The following is a 16,736-nucleotide window of genomic DNA, read 5'->3' as shown; positions in this document are numbered from 1 at the left end:
TCCTCCTTTCCTTTGCTTTCTGTTTCAGTTTCCATGTTCCCCAAAATTATTTTTTTTTGAATCTGTTGATGAAGGGCTATGAAATGGCATGAAGATGGTGATGGGAAGTCACATCAGAATATTGTGGCAACAGTGAAAGCTGGAGGAAAGCTGCAGGGACAGGTGAAACACGTGGCTCTGGTGCTCTCTCTGTCCACACCTGAGCCTCCTAAGCCACACTTACTGGGACACAGTTGACTAAATTTAATCATTTGAGTAAATGTAATCATTTAGTTTAGTCAGAGACCTGTGACTAGATGTGCCAGTCTGCAAGGAGAACAGTAAAGTCTGAGCTTTTAACCTTTGGCTTTCTTTACAACCAGTCATGGCTTTGAAACACCTCTAGCAGAGAAGATGCCAAAAGAAAGTAAGGATAAATCACATTCTTTTGTCTTTTCACTGTAGATTGGATCAAAATTTTCATATTGACTGTGCCTGAGAACAGGGGCATTGTGGGTTTCTTAATATTCTAGAGTGGAATCATGGAATGGTTTGGGTTGGAAGGAACCTTAAAGCTCATCCAGTTCCACCCCGGGCACGGCAGGGACACCTTCCACTGTCCCAGGTTACTCCAAGCCCTTTCCAGCCTGGCCTTGGACACTCCCAGGGATCCAGGGGCAGCCTGGAATAACCTGGAATATCATCTTCTGGTGTCTTACTAGCCTCCATCCTTTGATGGACTGTGGATAAGTAAATGCATCCATGTGTGGCATTTATCATCCACAATTTCAAGCTGAAGAGTTCTGCAACTCAACAGTAACTGTGTGAAGAAATACTTCCTTTTGTTTAGTCACATCCTGCTTGCATAGACAGTGCAGCATCATTATTGTAATAATTATTAGGACAATATCATTACTAAATGACAGCTTTTCTAATCTGTACCTGGTGAACTGCATAGAAACTGCCACATTTGTGTGTGGAGACAACCCCTGGGCACTCCTCTCAGACCTGGGCAGCTGTGGAGAGTCAACCTGCACTAACAGCAGAACTCTGTTTTTCTTGCTATTTCCCTTTTATCTTTTTCTAAAATATATTCTATGAACTTGAATGTCAGCCAATGCAATTTTCTCTATCTTTGGGGATGCTTAGAGGATGATGTAGCAAAAGCCCTTATGTTCTTGGGAGATCCTGGAGATCTGTGACAATTTCTCTTTTCCAGGCATTTGGGAGCCCTTGAAAGAGAACTGTGTTTGTTTTGAAGACAAACAAATCTAATATGGTTGTGCCTGGTGTGTCCCCCAGGGGGAAATAGCTGAAATTTATTACTGGGGTCTTGGAGATGATGAAACTGTGCAGCATTATGAGTTCCTACAAATGGTGAGGAAAGCTTTCCAGGAGAGTTCATCAGGAAACCCTCTCTGTCCTTGAAACAGCAGTGGTGGCTTTTAACATTTACAAAAAAAAAAAGTGTGCAGATGGTTCAGAGCATCATCACACAAACAAAAGCACAACACAAGCACCATCAAACTGGATTATTACAGAGCCACTGAATGGTGTGGGTTAGAAAGGACCTTACAGATAAATCTTATTCTACCCCTGCCATGGCAGGGACACCTTCCACTGTCCCAGGCTGCTCCAAGCCCCATCCAGCCTGCCCTTGGACACTTCCAGGGATGGCACATCCACAGCTTCTCTGGGCACCCTGTGCCAGGGCCTGCCCAACCTCACAGGGAACAATTTCTTCCTAAATATTGATCTGAATTGTCGACATCTCTGGTGTTGAGATGACCCTGAGGTGTTAAAAAGTCTCTTTTTCCCAGCCCTGTGCTCGAGGAAGAAGTTGAGATTTCTCAGCTCTGCTTTTCAAGGCTGTTTATTTTCTCTTATTTATTCCATTCCTTCTCTGCCCTGCTGAGGTCTGTCCAGCAGGTTGGTTTGTGGCACAGTCCCTGCCCTTGGGGTGCTGTTGGCTTTTTATACCAAGAACTACCTGTGCTTTATTTACAATCATTTTCCAATACCTATCACCTATGTTAGACAGTTTGTCTCTGCTCTAAACCAATCCAGAAGTGCCACCATCACCCAGAAGATGGAGGACAAGAAGAAGAAGAAGAAAAGAAGAAGAAGAAGAGGAAGAAGAGGAAGAAGAAGAAGAAGAAGAAGAAGAAGAAGAAGGAGGAGGAGATGGAGGATGAGGAGGAGGAGGAGACGCTCAGATTCCTCCATCTTGCCTCTTGAACCCTCTTTCTAAAATCCCCAAAATTCTACTTTTTCACCCTGTGACAAATTCACTGTCATTCTACTCAAACTTTTGTGGCTTGTACATCTTCATACAAAGTTGGTAATTTTTTTTCCCAAGGGCTAAAATCCAAGGCACAGGTGTCTTTGACTCTGTGCCAAGGTCTCTGAGCCCCCTGCCAGGGTCTTGAGTCCTCCAGGGCAGCCAGAGGAATGTCCTGGGTTCCGACACTGAATCTCCCCTGTTTTATTTAAAATCCATTCCTCTTCTCCTGTCACTATCTGCCTGTGCAGAAGTTTCTCTCCCTCTCTTTTAGAAGCCCCTTCAGCTGCTGAAAGGATTCCACCTGCCTTGGGATTTGCTCTCAGGTTTTGTTGGGTGGTGCATCCCTGATCCACCCTGCTCACTCTATTCCCTGGGATGTGAGAGAAGGAAAGTTGAACTGGGCAGATGGGGCTCCAAAAGAACCCAGAGGGGATTAAATTTGGGGATTTCTGTCCCTGTTTGTTTGTCCCTGTTAGCAGATAAGGGGAAGCAGGTCCCACACCACTTCCTCTGTGGTTTTCTATGGCCAAGAGTGATGGAAATGAGAAGGGAAACAAAATAATGAAAGTGCTCCACTATAATAACCACAGTATTATAGTTTCTATTAAAAATTCACTTTTTTTTTTTGTTTTCTATTGGAATAGTACATTTTTTTTAGTATTGTGATTAAGAAGGGATGGATTGTTGTGGTTTTTTGGGGATTTCTAATAGTGATTATAAATTTATTTTGTGGATTTAAGGTAATTTTTTTTCATTTCTGTGAGAGTATTTGTGGGTGTTACTAAATTTTAATTGTTTGAGTAACCATAGTGATGTTTATTTTTGTGTTTAATATACTTGTAATATGAATTGTTTTACTAAGGTGTGTTAGCATGTCTGTTAGCTTTGGTTGTTCATTGCTGATACATTTTATCTAGAGGACATTAGGTACTGGGTTAAAGTTTTTACAAGGGTTTTTTTAACATAAATTCTTTATTTATATTTATTGGTAATGTAATAGTATTAAGAAGGGGTGGAGGGTTGTTGGGGGTTATTTTTGGGACTTATAACAATAATTATGAATTTCTTTCATAGATATAAGGCAGTTTAATTTTTGTGAGAGTATTTATGGGTGTTACTAAATTTTAATTGTTTGAGAAACCATAGTGATGTTTGGTTTTGTGTTTAGTATACCTGTAATATGAATTGTTATACTAAGATGTGTTAGACTGTTACCTTTGGCTGTTCAATGCTGTTTTAATGTTTCAATGTTTTATCTAAAGGACATTAGGTATTGGCTTAAAGTTTTTATAAGGTTTTTCTTGGTATATAACTTGCTTATATTTATTGGTAATGCAATAGTCAATAGTTATTGTTGTATTTGGTTGAATTATTTTTGGAGTGTTTTAAGTAAGAGCTGAAATTATCAGTCTTCATTATAATTTCTTGAGATGACTGTTGGAAAAATTGAAAGTCTAAGAATTTTATCACTGTCTTTGTTTATAATTAGAAAGTTGTTTTTGTTGTGAAGTCGTAATTCTTGTGGGAATGTATTTATGGTAAAATGGTTTTAAATTTTTTTTATGGTAAAAGTCTTTTAAAATATATATTAATTTGGAAGTTGTAATTTTAATGGTGATGGTGTGAATGATAACATCTGTATTGTCTCACCCTTTGCAGGAGCCTAAAAATAGAATAAAGGTTTTTACAACACCCCTCAGTTGCCCCAGCTCTGGGTCAGAAAAGGGATTAATCCAACAATTCACCTTCAGCCAGGGCACTGATTTTCATGGGGTTTTTCACTGGGTGGGATTTGAACCTCAGCTGTGCCCCTATAAATGATCTCATGAAATCTGAGGGTTTATTCTCCTTTAATTGATATTCCCTGGCTACTGTCTGCTACAGGAATGAAATCCTGTATTGATTTCCAGAAATGGGTCACATCCTCATTTTGTTGCTGTTTTGGGATTGTCTGGATTGTGTTGGCTGCAATGTTCCTCTCATAAACTAAGTTTTTTATTCCCTTATTTCCCCCCTTTTACTTTTTTCTTGTAGTTGGCTGTACTAGAGGGTTAAAGATAGAAAAAAAAGAAAGAAAATATTTGGATCAAGTCAGCCTGATTTATTTGACATTGTATTGTTTTTGACAAAAGATTTTGCCTTGAGTTCTCTGGAAATAAATAGAGGCAAGACTGAGGAATGAACAGGGTGACAGAATAAGAGAAACAGCTTTTAATTTGGTTTAGATTCCAGAGAGATTTTAATGAATTGTGCAAAACTCATAAGAAACTGGTGGAAGATCAAAACAAGTTGAAATTTATTCCTAATTCGTCTTTAAATTATTTCTGTATTTAGAGATACCCTTGTTCAGCTTTATGTTAAGAAGGGATTCAATAAAATAAAACAAACCTGTTAGAAATCACATTTTGACAGGGATAACAATATAAAACCCCCAAATAATTTATGAGTTTTAATTACTTAATTAGGCCTTAGACCTGCTAGAAGAAAAACAAAAGGAGTAAAGGTAAAGAAGAAAGAAGGGAAAGAAAATGAAGTTTGTTACACTTATTTCTCAACTTTCAATGATATTTTTCTTTCTTCTTTCCTTTTTTTTTCTTGCAATGGGTTCTTAAAACTTCCTGATCACCTCATAAACTATTTTATTTTTATAACTGATTTCTTTTCTCTCATTTTCCCCCATATTTCAGGTTGCAGCAACCCATTCCAACTGCATCATTAAAAAGGAGCAAGAGACTTGTCTGGAGAAGATCCGGAGGGCGACGGCCCTGAACCCTCTCAATGACTCTTCTCCAGGTGAGTTTCAGCCCCTGCACATTGAGCTGACAATTTAAAGTGCTTTTCACCATTTCCTGGGATGTCTGGAGGGATTTTCAGTCCTGGTGAGAGGAGCATCAGGGCTGCTCAATGAGCTTGGGGGACTTAAAAACAAAATTTCAATCAACGGGGGTGCATAAGAACCATTCCTGGTTATTATCAGAGGTCAGGAATTTGTTTCTTTACTTAAGGTGATGATATGTCTGCAAAAATAATAATTAAAAAAAAAAAAGAGTAAATTAAAAAGAAAGGATGGCTGGATGGTTTTTGCCTGGATGACAACAGCTCTGGGGACAGGATGTGACACAAAGTGCTGCTCTGGAGCAGCAGCTCGTTTTCCTTCCTCATCTCAGCAATAATTTGGGCATCTCTCCCATGATCTGAGGCCCTTTGCAGGGATTATCCTTGTGCTGTCTGTAGTCTTGATGGAAGATACTCATGCTTTTGCTGAGATAAGAAACTGAGGCAGTGAGCAAAGAAATTTATGGTTTAATATCCTGTCCTATTTCCTCCTGCCTGCAGCAGGAGCTGCCTGTGGCCAGCACCAAGGAGAGAAGGGCAAAGAATGACAAAGGAACTAATTAGAAATCAGGGTCCATTTACTGAGTCCTGTCCAAACTGCTTCTGCTGTGACTGGAATGGAAAAAACCCCAGAGAAAAGCTGATAGAACACATTGTGTGTGATAAAAAGGGGGAGCTTTGTCTCCCCTTTTTCTTGCAGCCCATTTTAGTGCAGAAGCACAGGAGGTCAGAGTGCAGCTAACTGTGTTATCAGTGTCCTCCAAAGCAACCCATTCCTGCATTTTAGCTGCTGGGAGCATTTCCATCAGAGAGGAGGGTTTCCATCAGGGTCCTGCCATTCATCTCATGCATAAATTCATTTCTGTTCTGCTGCCCAGCTCTGGGCAGAGGAGCTGTGAAGTGAGGAAAGCTCAGTGTACCTCAGGCAGTTCATTCCACCCCCAGGGATGTGGTTTTGAGACCCTCCTTGTGCTTTACAGAAGAGCTTCTGAATTTTTCCCTGGTCCAGAAGTGGCATGAGGAAGGAAAAAAGGGGGAAAAAGCCTGTTTCTTGCCTCCTACCCCCAGAATGGTGCCAGAACCTGATCATGAGACCTGTTCCTTATGCTTTATGCAGTGGCTATTGTTTGGATTCAGGAATTCATAGAACTCCCCAGGTGAGAGGAGACCCTTGCACCAGCCAGCTTTTAGTTCTTTATCACCCAAATCCAGAATACCCCTGACAGCTGGGGACTCTTCACACTGAACTCCTCCTCCTGCCTGTTCCAAATGGAAAGGACACAGCTCAGAGATGGAGGAAGCCCTGAGCCATTGGAAAAGGCTTTTGCATCTCAATGGGATGAAATTGTATCACCCACTCAGGCAGGAAGGGAGTGGATCCTCTCAGGCTCTCACTCTGAGCAGAGCCCAGCTGCTCCCTATTCTGCTCCCCCAGTATTTGCAGGCTGAATCACTGGGAAGATTTTCCCAGGCTCATTGAGCATCTTTTAGTTGTTCCCCACATCCTGTGGCAACGACTTCCACAGCTGACGTGGCTTAGAGTAAAAAAAAATAAAATATCCCCTCCAAGAGATTAATTTTCTAGTGAAGGATTCTGGTGAATTTCTTGTTTGAAAGCCCTTTCATTCCATGGATCCTGTTTGCTGGCCTTTTTCTCTGCATTTTAAATTATATATTTTTTAATTTTTTTTGGTAGAATTGTTTTAAATTTATTTAATTTCACCTCTGGGACTACAGCATTTCACTCCAAGTCCTGACTCAAGACTCACCTTTCATTATTCCATGGTACTTATTTCAAGCCAGATCCTGCCACCCTCATTCTCAACAAAGCTTGAGCTCCTTAGATAAAGGATATCAACAAAATCCTGCCACCTCCTTCCTGGCTGAATCTGTGGGAGATGTTTCACCACAAAACTCCCTGGAGATGCAGTAACTCTCCAGAAATTCAGCAGTCATAAGTGCAGGGTGTTGATTCCTCTTGAATTTCTCCTGCTGCTCACATGGTTTTTTTTATTTGGGAAAAATAAAAATTGTCACATGTAATTTTTTTATATTTACTAAGACTTACTAATAATGATAGTTAGTGGAGAAATGTTATCAGCTCTTTCAAAGCAAGAGAAAGACAGGGAATAAATCCCTTGCTTGTCAGAAACAGCTGAAAGAAGGAAGAAATCCCTCCTGACTGGTGAACAAAATTCTGTTTATTCAGAGGAGAAGCATAAAATTACTTCTTTAACTATTCCTGCCTGAAAATTCCCATAGAAAAATCCAATATATAACATTTTTGAGAATTTATTTCTCCTCAGTGGGGCTGCAAGGTCTGAAATGGGATTGTGAGCTTGTAGGAAGTCTGTAGGTGCTTGTGAATGTGGTCAAGTGACTGTGACTTGAAAGAAAAATCCTCCTTTTATGGCAGGGGACACAAAGAGGGTCTGGGACATGAACAGTCTCTGTGTTCTGTATTTCTGCAGCATCTAGAACAATATTATAAAATATTAGGGTGCATGAATCCCTCTCCAAGGGGCCCACATGGTGCAAAATGTGCCAATGGTAAAGTCTCTGCTCTTTAGGGACCTTGTTTTCTGTGCAGGTGGGAGAAGCCCCATCCTTGGGTGGCAAGAGAGGAACAACAACTTCTGGTTCCTACATTTTGCAAGAGTTGAGCTCTGCTGCCTTTGCTTTACCCCCTTGCTGTGTTCAGTGAACACAAACATCGACCAAATGGGGTTTCTGATGTTTCCTCCTTTCTCTCCCACTCCACCTCTCATGCCCAGATGTTCTGCTCATTATTTCTTTATTCTTCACAGCAGTTTTCTCTCCTTCTGCTGCTGGGCCATGCCTTTAATGCTTCAGAGGCAATGATTGCCTTGAGATTTTCTGTTTGGTTTATTTTTTTTCCATTAGTTTTATGATGGATTCTTCCTCTTAAATGCTCTAAATTCTTTAGGAAACTTTATATGAGAAGAAATAGGGGGCATGTACTGACCCTATGTGTCCATTCCTGTTCAGTCATCACTAACAGTATGAATGGAAAAGAGAATTTGAAGGAAATGAAATCTCAGCAGGACCCAGAATCTGACTCCCTTGCTCTGGAGGAGGAATTAAACTGATAAAGGGGAGTAATGAAAGCCAAAGGCAGACAAGAGAGGAAGGAGAGCAGTGATTACTTCATACTCAACTTCCCCAGGCAGTGGTGCCAGGCTATTTCTTACATCAGTGTTTCCAATTTCCTTTGTTTGAGTTTTCATCCCTGTCCTACTGTGGAGCTACCCCAGATTGTGCTGGACCCTCTTCTAGCTCTCACCAGCCCTCCAGGTGTTTTCTGCCAGATCAGAATTGATAAATCTCACTGCTGATCCACATGCATCCTTTTTTTTTTATTTCTTTTTCTCCCATCCAGACTCTTCTGACCTGTTCCCAAGCCTGGGGCTAGGAAAGACTGACACAGGAGTTCCTCAGAATTAATGACAGTTTCCTGGGTTAGGTGCATTTAGCAGGGGATTTATCTAATTAAATGTTGGTACCTGCAATTGCATCTGCACTACCAATGTTGGTAGCAAGTCACCTCAGTTCCTCAGTTTGTAGCTCTGGATGTCTACCAAGCAGAGCCTGAGATATAATTTATTTCATCCTCAACATAGATTAGATGATGTCTGTTTTTTCTCTCTGGACACATGGAATAAAGGGTGACCATGTCAGCTCTAAATAATCACATTTAGGTGTCTACATTTGATCAGACAACTCCCACCTTTAGCTGCTGTCTTTGTTAAATTGACTAGATTATGCTGGAGGTCTGGGCTACCCCAAAAATCTGAATTTTGATGAAATGGTGAACCATAGATTGGCCATGAAATATTTTTCCCAGCCCATTCCCTGTCTTGCTTTCCACTGTTGGAACCAGATATTCCAGATTTGTCCCTTGAGTGTAATGGGAGAGTTCCTTGAGTGATTTGCAGAGTTGTGTCTACAATTTAGTGTTCAAAGTGCTTAAAATGCTCTAACCTGGAACGAGCCAAGGTGTGACAAAAGTGAACTCAGCACAAGAATTTGAATAGAAGCAATGGGGCCTCCTTGGTGATGACTCATGACTCAAATCAATCTTTACCTTCAGAACTCCATCATCTGTTGGTTTCCAGTCCCACTCCTCCTGTCCTTCCTCTGAAAAATGCAGAGAGGAAGAAACATTCCCAGGCATGTCAAGGAATTGAAAGGAAATAAGGATTTGAAGGGATGTGATGATTCCTGCAAGGAATCACATGGAATCCTTGTTAAAAGTTACCCTGTAAATCCACAGGAAAGAAACTGGTAAGGGCACCAGGGGCTAGGAGATGGTAATTAGGAGGCAGTGTGGTGATGCAAGGAGAGATTTTGAATTATGTTTCCATCACACGAAGATGATGGAGCATGTTTTTTCCAGTTTCACAATTTTTATTGAGTGTCTCATCAGCCTCTTGTTCTCTCAGAGCCTTTGAATTGTCTGCTGTTATTTCCCCTGGCACCACTGGGAAGACATTACTTCACTGTGTCTCCCTCACTGCAGCAGCTGTGCCCAAGAACAACAGGACTAGGATGGAATCCAAGCTAATGAATTCCTAGAGTTGGAAGGGCATAGATAAGAAAATGTCTCTACAACCTGAAAGTTTTCTCTGTGGCTCCTTTTAAAGTAGAATACAGACCTAGATAGCTTTGATCTCTATGGATACATCTCTCCTTGGTCAAAGATGCTTTTTTTGAGCACTGATGGATTTATCCATGTGACACTGCATAAAGTGTCTTCTACTAAATTCATATTAGAGCTGGTAGGAACAAGGAAGAATTTCAAGGGAGAAGCCAGGGGCATGTGATGACAGCCACGGGGTCTGTGCTTATTTCTGGTATCCATTCTGTAGAGCCTTTGTCTGAACAAGTCTCCTGTGCACCCTTTGGGACCCAAGCTGTGATCAAACTTTGTTTTTTCTCAGTCAAATGCAAGGAAAAGTGCTTCACTTATCTCTGTGTTCCCAACATTGATTCATTCTTTAACTGTTTGCTGAATTTCTCTGACTTGGTAATCATGCCTTTTAGATGTTTTTGGGAAAGGGGGAATGGTTTAAAGTGAAAAATGGGAGATTTAGGTTAAATACTGGGAGGAAATTCTTCCCTGGGGGGGGTGGGCAGGCCCTGGCACAGGGTGCCCAGAGAAGCTGTGGCTGCCCCTGGATCCCTGGAGATGTCCAAGGCCAGGCTGGATGGGGCTTGGAGCAGTTTGGGATAGTGGGAGGTGTCCCCATGGCAGGGGGTGGGAACTGGATGATCTTTGGGTTCCCTTCTAACCCAAACCATTCTAGGATTCTATAATTTTGTTCACCTAATAGAGTGGATGAATTCATGTCACCTCAAAATGGGTTTATAAAGTAGAGAGATCCTTATCAGTGCTAGATACTGAAACTGCATTTATAGTCGAGAGGTCAAAATCAGAACTTGGAACTCCCTGACACAAATACTTACAGAACTTACACTTGCCCTATTTTTGCATCCACGTTCTGCTGAGAAGGTTGTATGATTAAAGCCCATTTTTCTGCTTTGCCTATTAACACAATAGGCAAAATTGTGGAGGTCTGAAGTTGGATTGAATGAATTCTCTTGGTGATAATGAACAAAATCTTCATTTTCCAGGCATAAGCCAAGCTTCTGGTTCCATAAAGAACCTTTTCCTCAAATGGAGCAGCTGAAGCTAAAGTGGCTGATGCTGACTTACTGTGAATTCAGTCACATCAGTGAGGCTGAAAGCCTGGAAGTGCATTACCATTGGAAAAGTTCAGGATCAGCTTAGCAGGGGGAAAGAAAGGTGTCATTGTCAAACTGCCCTGGAATAATTTAAGGAAAGGTGTTTTCCTAGACATGGGTGCAGACAGGACAAACCCCAAATGGATGAACCACAAGATTTCTTGGAAAAGCCTTCAGGATTTTTCTTTCTCATCCCTCTTTAATACACAGCCAGGCTGTGTTTACCTGGATGCTCTGCCTGGGGAGGCAAACACTTCAACAATAATTTTTCTGGTGAAGAATTCCTGGAAAGAGGGATTCAAATGCCATCCACACTGCACCCTAGACATAATAATAATGGCAGATGAGCAAGGATATTCCTTTGGCATTGTAACTCTTATGGTGCTGGGAGGAGAAATAGAGTTTGTGTGATCCTACAGCTTTTTCTTCCAGGCCCAGCTGGATTGCCATTTGACTGGAAATCTCTGTACCATCCTCAGTCAGGGATCAGAGTGTGGTTGGAATTGTGTTGTTGGAGCCCTGGCTGCTGAGAATTCCAGATTTCTGTGCTGCCAGGCACTGACCCCCAAGAGAACACTGCACTGACCTGAGGCCGTGGAGAAGCTTCCAGAATGGAATGGCAGAACTGGGATTGTGGGTGTGGAGTTGGGATAGAAGTGTGTGATATCACAGGGTGGGAAACTCAAGAGTTTAAGGGTTTAGAATACAGTGATGGGTATAAAGCAAGATGGAGGTTTTAGGGTAGGGGCTGGTCCTTCTTCTTCACCTTTTTCTTCACCTTCTTCTCCACCTTCTCCTCCATGGGTTTGGTTGGTTTTGTGTAATTGGATAAAAAGTCCCCATTGCGGGGAGCAGGTGGTTGGTTGTTAGGTCAAAAGTAAAAATAATTGAGGTGTCATTTCTTAATTGGGCAGTTTATCCTTAAAAGGCCTTGGAGAGAGAGATGGGGCTCCATTTTTAGTTTGTTGGAGTGAAGTGCTGCAGAACCCTGATGTAGAATTATGTAGAACATCTGAGTCCCATCATGAAATACCGTCTCATGATTTAATCCCGACCCTGACAAAAAAGAAGCAAAGTCTCCTTCATCGTGTGGGTTTCCTTTTCAAGAACATCATTCCTAAATATTGTGTCCCCTTATCTTCAGAGCTGTGTGCTATCCATGGAAAAGCTAAGCCATGGCAAAGAGGTGGAGTTTGCAGGGCCACAGGTGTGTCCTGCACCACCTGGGCACAGCTCTGCTGTGGGTTTCCCACAGCACACAGGACAGATGTGGTGACTTCAGTCTCTGCCATAAGAATCTTAACCTCAAATCTTATAAATTCTTTTTCACCACTTTGTCTCCAGGGATGGAATTTGTCTCTCTGGATTTTAGTGAATAACACCTCAAATCTCTGACCTAAACCAAGTCTGAACCCTATAGACCTGTGGGTCCTTCCTTGGAGCTGTTCCTTTCCAGCTCTGGGTTCCTGAATTTGTCTCTCTGGATTTTAGTCAATAACACCTCAAATCTCTGACCTAAACCAAGTCTGAACCCCGTAGAGCTGTGGGTCCTTCCTTGGAGCTGTTCCTTTCCAGCTCTGGGTTCCTGACATTTGGGGATAAATCCTTCTCTGTAATGGCCTTTTTCTCTCTCTCCTGATTCAAGAAGAGGATGAGTTGAGCCCTATGGATTCCCTAACCTGGTTAAAGCTTAGGCCAGGTGATCATCAGCCTGGGGATGGCCGGGGAGGATGACTCAGAGAAAAAGATGCAAAAATTGCTGTAATGGGGCAGAAATTTCTATTATCTCCTCCAGCAGCAGGAACACACTTCGGTGGTTTAAACAAGGGCTGCCACCTTTGCATGCCCTGCTGATAAATCTGTGCTTAGTCATCTTCTCAGCATTTGCTGGACTTCCATTCAGAAAAAAAAGGGAAAGAAAAATCTTGGAATTTAATAGCTACATCTCTGAAAACACCATTAGCTGTGAAACACGTGTATGAGCTACTGTTCCCATCCCATAGTGTATTCATTGTGATAATTCCCACCTGGTTTCTTCAAAGCCATTACTTTTGTCATCTCCAGAATTGCCAGGAAGTCCTACTGTAATAGGCAAGGAACATGAGTTAAAAGAAAATGAAAGGAGAATTAGAATTTATCCAGGCAGCTGGGTAAGATAATGACCCTGGATAAGATGAGTTTCTGGGAACCAGATTGAATAAAAGTATTTCTCTGCAGGCAGTTCAGTCATTGAAAAATGCAGGTTCAGGTTACATGTTAAAATAATTAAGGCTGAAAAATAGCAGCCATTAACAAATTTGGAAAATGAAAACATGTGGCCATTTCATATTGTTTTGTTCAACAGAACATTGTTTCAGAGGTATTGGTACTTAAATTGAATTAGGGATAAGAAGTAAAGAAATGATAAAATTCAAGATAAAAAGCTAAAAATGAAATTTCCTCTCTGCCTGTCTGGCTCTTTGTTTTCATGTCAGACAAGATGAAGGAAAAACTCTCACTTAATTGAACAAAATGGGATTTTGTGCGTGGTGTGCTTAAAAATAAAATATGCATTGTTTACACAGTCCCACCTGTGAGTTCCTTGTTTCTATGGTGACATCCAGTTTATTAAATCCTTTCTTTTATTTAGTCCAGATTTAAATATTATCAAGAAGACCACTCTGACCATCTAGTTCATGGTGTACACGATGATCTAGAGCAAAGGGAGCAGTTTCTTTCCAGTTTATGCAGATGTTATTAAAGCCTGAGGGTTTTCCCCATCTATTGTCTGCTTTCAGTGGGGTTTTTCATTTGTGTTTTTTTTTTTATTTTTGCTTAGTTGGTTGGTTTGTGGTTTTTAATGAACATTTTCAAATACACAGCATAGTAGATGCAGCCTGGTCTAGTGTAAAGTGTCCCTGCCCATGGTGGGGTGGAATGAGGTGATCTTTAAGGCCCCTTCCAACCCAAACCATTCCACAATTCCTTGATTTTAGATGCCTTTGCAACTGATTTTACTTCTGGGACGTGGGTACTCTTCTAATTCATGTTGTCCCAAGCAGTTGTGAGCAGCACATGTAACAGCAATCATGTTCTAGCAGGCCACTGCAGTTAGAAGATTAATGATGAGCAGCAATAAAACTTACCCAATTAATGAGTATGGTTTAATCTGTTAGTGTCTGTAGTGATGAGCAGCTGGAAGCTGTGATAACATGCACTCATTGAATTATTAATGTCTGTAGTACCATGGTTTAAAAAATCCCCAAAAACTGTTAAGGAGTCCTCTGAATTATAAGTGAGTGTTAATTGAGAAGTGAATTAAAAGTGAGTGATAATTGATAAGTGAATTAAAAGTGAGTTTTAATTGATAAATGATCTGTGATGGTCAACTCCTTTTAAACCAGTGCTTTATCCCAGCAGGCAGCTGTTGCACTCTTCCATACTGCTGGAAAAAAAGAGTTTCCTTGCATAGAGATTGTGTTTTCCTAAAGGTCCTGCAAATGTGTTGTGCTTCTGTAAATGTTGTTGTAGAGATGGACAGAAACAACTCACTGAGCAATGTGTCAAAGGCTTTTTTTATTGCTGCATTTTCTCCTTTTTTATACAGTTTTACAGGCTCCAATTGGTTACCAGCTTTCTTGCCAGTTACTCTGTTGGTTAGTAAAATTTTTCTTGTCCATCAAATCTCTCTATTCTGAAATTGTTTACATATTCTTCATTATGGTTTACATTTCTTCACTGATTCTCATGGCATAGATTTAATGTCTATGTGGGTGTAAGTTGTTTTTCACCCAGAAATAGATTGTTCTGGTAATTAACTGTTCACACCAGGATTGTTTTCACGTGGGCACTTGCAAAGTGCCAGCTTGACAAGGCCAGCCACTGATCTAACAGAGCAGGCCTGACTTTGAGGCCTTTCTTTGATAATTTTTCTACCTTGCTGCAACATGTAAAAATGGGTGAGTCAGGTGTCAGACAACTGGATCTTCTTTTCAAAGGGAATTCAGTGAAAATCTTTTTTGTTCCTGTTCCCGTGGCTCATTCTGTGGCTGGCTGCTGGATTTTCTGATGTAGCAAGGCTTTATTGCTGCTCCAGACTGTTGGTGTCCCTGAAAAAACTCAGCAGTGACAGAGAGAGAGCTGCATCCTTGCTGGAGGCAATGGCACAGTTTGACTGGTTTCTAGGATCTTTATTTCCAGGGATGAGACATGGAGCCAGACAGCACTGATGGACTTTGGGTTCCACCTCTCTGGCAGCGAGTGCATTTCAGAGGAACCCTGGATGAACCCTACCTAGACTTTGCCTGTAAATTGCTTTCTAGTGTCCAATAAGCTCCTGAGGCAAGAGAAATAGGGAATTGCTGAGGAGATTTTTAGGACCAGATGCAGGTCCTTAGGGTATCCAGACATTCTGACATGGGGCCTTGAGAAGATTTGTGTCTATCCAGACTGGAAACTCAGTCCCCTGAAAAACCTAGGGTTGCAGTAAAACCTTACCCTTGTTAAAAGATATTAAATCCTCAGAGTCAAAATACCTGAGAGAGCTTCCTAAAAACCCCATGTCCAGTCTAAGTCAGTCACCCAGGCTCCCTGAATAACCAGTGATGGAAAAGAGAGGACTTCAAAGTGCAGGTCATTGCCCAGAGACTTCTGCATTTTATCCTTGGAATTGCTTTCAAAGCTTCAGTTAATCCATTGGCTTCATGGACTGGAGTGGAAGGTGAGACACTGAAGATGGAGTTAAAGATGTTTCTGGTCATTACACCAGATTTGGACTAGATGATCTTTCAAGGTCCCTTCCAACCCAAACCAATCCACGATTCTCAGAATCTCAGTGAAAAGAGAAAGGCATTTCCAGAGAAGCTGTCATGTTTTCTAAGAAAATCCTCAAAAAAAAAAGTTGTGTTTTTTTTTTTTTTTTTTTTTTTTTTTTCTGGAGGATGTAAACCAAGCTATGAAAAAAATACACTGATTTTAGACACAAAGGAAAAAAATATTCTTAAAGTGATTAATTCTGAGCACCTGTTGTTTGTAACAGAGAAAACACAGGATTACTGCACAGCACATCCAGGAAATTTGGTTGTTTTAGTCAAATTACCCAAAGGCAAGGAGAGGACAAAAAGCAGGCAATAATAGACTGTACAGCAAAAATTTATGATCCCTGCTTGAGCTTATAAAAGCCTAGAAGGATTCAAAGATCCTGATAAACACATCAATATAGACAAAATGCAGATTTTGATCCTTTCCTTAATTCTTCACCTTTGGGCTCCTGCAGCTGATTAATTCATTAAATATGGCCAGTGAGTATAACAGCATCTACCAATACAGACTGAAATTAGGACTGAAATTAGGACTCTGGGCTGTGTTAAGGGCATGTTTATCCCCCTGGTGTGATGGTAAATCTGTACTATCTGCCCATTTCCATTGTGCCCTGCAAGGGCTGCCCATTTAAGATGATGTTCCCTTTTCTGGTGATGACAATCAGGATCCCAGTTCCTCTGGCTTTGTGTTGGGCAGGAGCACAGACAGAGACTCAGTGTGGGACTCTGGTTTGTCAACAGCTGAACTCCATTCCAACTCAGGATATTCTGGGATTCTGTGAGTTTTCCTCACAGAACTTGAAGTTTCTGTGCCTTAGGTGTTTCCAGCCTGGCTGTTGCCCCAAAGCTGCCTCCCCAGTCCAAGAACAAAAGCTGCTTTTTGGGGGAGAGACTCATGGGATGCATTTTGAACATCTGCTTTGCAGTGAGGACAATGTTCTCCAGAGTTGCCTGTTCCTATCTGATGGCTTAAGAGGCTGACCTGGAACAGAGGCTAGACAGAGTTAAAGGAAGAAAGTAGGGATTTATTAAAAAAGCTTTCAAAGGATACAAATTGGGTAGCACAAGAGCCT

At 41.3% G+C, this 16,736-nt stretch overlaps 1 protein-coding gene across 4 annotated transcripts in view; it reads left to right on the top strand.

Annotated features, from left to right (window-relative positions):
• Positions 1-16,736, top strand: part of ADCYAP1R1 (ADCYAP receptor type I) — a 158,937-nt gene that overhangs the window by 57,510 nt on the left and 84,691 nt on the right. For all 4 annotated transcript variants that reach the window (XM_059838669.1, XM_059838660.1, XM_059838651.1 and 1 more), the window contains exon 4: positions 4,951-5,056. In XM_059838669.1, coding sequence (XP_059694652.1) covers positions 4,951-5,056 — 106 coding nt within the window. The remainder of the gene's footprint in view (positions 1-4,950; positions 5,057-16,736) is intronic.

Source organism: Haemorhous mexicanus, chromosome 1, assembly GCF_027477595.1.
Source record: "Haemorhous mexicanus isolate bHaeMex1 chromosome 1, bHaeMex1.pri, whole genome shotgun sequence".
NCBI classification, from domain to species: Eukaryota; Metazoa; Chordata; class Aves; order Passeriformes; family Fringillidae; genus Haemorhous; species Haemorhous mexicanus.
The sequence above is the reverse complement of the archived record's forward strand: the minus strand, read 5'-3'. Positions and strand labels throughout refer to the sequence as shown.